The sequence below is a fragment of the Crocuta crocuta genome, unplaced genomic scaffold (genome assembly GCF_008692635.1).
Source record: "Crocuta crocuta isolate KB4526 unplaced genomic scaffold, BGI_CrCroc_1.0 scaffold1156, whole genome shotgun sequence".
In the NCBI taxonomy this organism is placed as follows: Eukaryota; Metazoa; Chordata; class Mammalia; order Carnivora; family Hyaenidae; genus Crocuta; species Crocuta crocuta.
Genome location: NW_027528862.1, coordinates 133,431 through 135,139, shown reverse-complemented (window position 1 = coordinate 135,139; position 1,709 = coordinate 133,431). Strand labels below are relative to the sequence as shown.

General features: G+C 50.0%; 1 protein-coding gene across 1 annotated transcript in view; it reads left to right on the top strand.

Annotated features, from left to right (window-relative positions):
- Window positions 1-1,709, top strand: part of TMEM255A (transmembrane protein 255A) — a 52,852-nt gene that overhangs the window by 31,559 nt on the left and 19,584 nt on the right. The window contains 1 exon segment of the mRNA XM_077756273.1: window positions 1,109-1,271. Within this exon segment, the coding sequence (XP_077612399.1) occupies window positions 1,109-1,271 (163 nt within the window).

The window sequence follows — 1,709 nt, the reverse complement described above, 5'->3', positions numbered from 1 at the left end:
AGTGTGTCTAGGGGTCCCTGGGGGGCTCCGTCAGTTAAGCCTCTGACTCTTGATTTTGGCTCAGGTCATGATCTCACAGTTTGTGCGATCGAGCTCCGCATCGGGCTCCGCGCTACACGAGGAGCCTACTTGGGATTCCCTGTCTCCCTGTCTCTTTGCCCCTCCCTCCCTCTCAAAAATAAATAAATAGGAGCACCTGGGTGGCTTAGTCGGTTGAGCGTCCGACTTTCGCTTAGGTCATGATCTCGCGGTTCGTGGGTTCGAGCCCCGCGTCGGGCTCTGTGCTGACTGCCAGCTCAGAGCCTGGAGCCTGTTTCAGAGTCTGTGACTCCCTCTCTCTCTGACCCTCCCCTGCTCACGCTGTCTCTCTCTCTCTCTCTACTAGAAATAAAAAATAAATAAATAAATAAACATTAAAAACTTTATAAGGAGTGTGGTTTTTGAGCACTTGAAATGTGGCTGGTGAGCCTGAGGAACTGAATTTAAAAAATTTTTTTAATGTTTATTTATTTTTGAGAGAGACAGAGAGACAGAGTGTGAGTGTAGAAGGGCAGAGAGAGAGGGAGACACAGAATCAGAAGCAGGCTCCAGGTTCCCAGTTGTCAGCACAGAGCCTCATGCGGGGCTTGAACCCATGAGCTGTGAGATCATGACCTGAGCCGAAGTCTGACGCTTAACCGACTGAGGCACCCAGGCGCCCCTGAATTTTTTGTTTTACTTCATTTTAACTCATTTAAATTTAAACAGTGACTAGTAGCTACCATGTCAGACAGCACAGATTTAATGAACTTGCATGTGTAAAGTGCTTAGCGCTGCGCCTGGCACGTAGTAAATGTCAATGTGTGCTGTCTAGGATTCGTGTTAGTAACGGCAACAAGTGTTTGTCTGGGAGGGAGGAGGTGGGTTTTTAAATTTATCTTTTGGAAAAGCAGCAGTCACACTGATTTACTACAGTGTCTTGCTCCCCCGGTGCATTCATGGCTATGACGTCCCTTACTGTAACTCCCCACCTGTTCACCTGTCTTTTCGCTGAGCTGCATGGTAGCCAAAGCCCCAGGGGATGGCCTGCTCCCCAGAGACTGATGGGTGTGTGCTCTTCCCCGTCCAGCCGGGTGGAAATCACTGGCGGGTACTATGAATACATCGACGTCAGCAGCTGCCAGGACATCATCCACCTCTACCACCTGCTCTGGTCTGCCACCATCCTCAACATCGTCGGCCTGTTCCTGGGCATCATCACTGCCGCTGTCCTAGGAGGCTTTAAGGACATGGTAAGGAAGGAAGTGACTTCTTATTCCAGCGGCCCCTGTCAGGGGCCAGGGTGGAGGCTAGGAGGTTGGAGGCAGGGGGGACCCATGTTTCGAAGGGAGGACTCCGAGACATTTGCTTCAAGACTATAGCTGCCTTCAAACATCTCAAGTTGAAGGTGACAGGCGATGTCATTAGGGTGCAAAAAATGTCTTGCTAACATGAGTTGCCTGTGTTTTGGGGGTACATTCTGGGGGCGGGGCTGAGGAGTCAGTGTCCTCAATTCTCCAGTTCATGCTGGTTATATAAATACAGCTTTTCATGCTCCCCCCACCCCCCGCCTTTTAGTACTAACCTTTCTGGGTAGGTTTTCTTCTCACAGACTTTGGGGAGAAATGGAGGAAAAGAGGTTTTTTAGCTCGGATGAGAGTAATATGAGTCTCCCCGTCCCCAGGAATTTC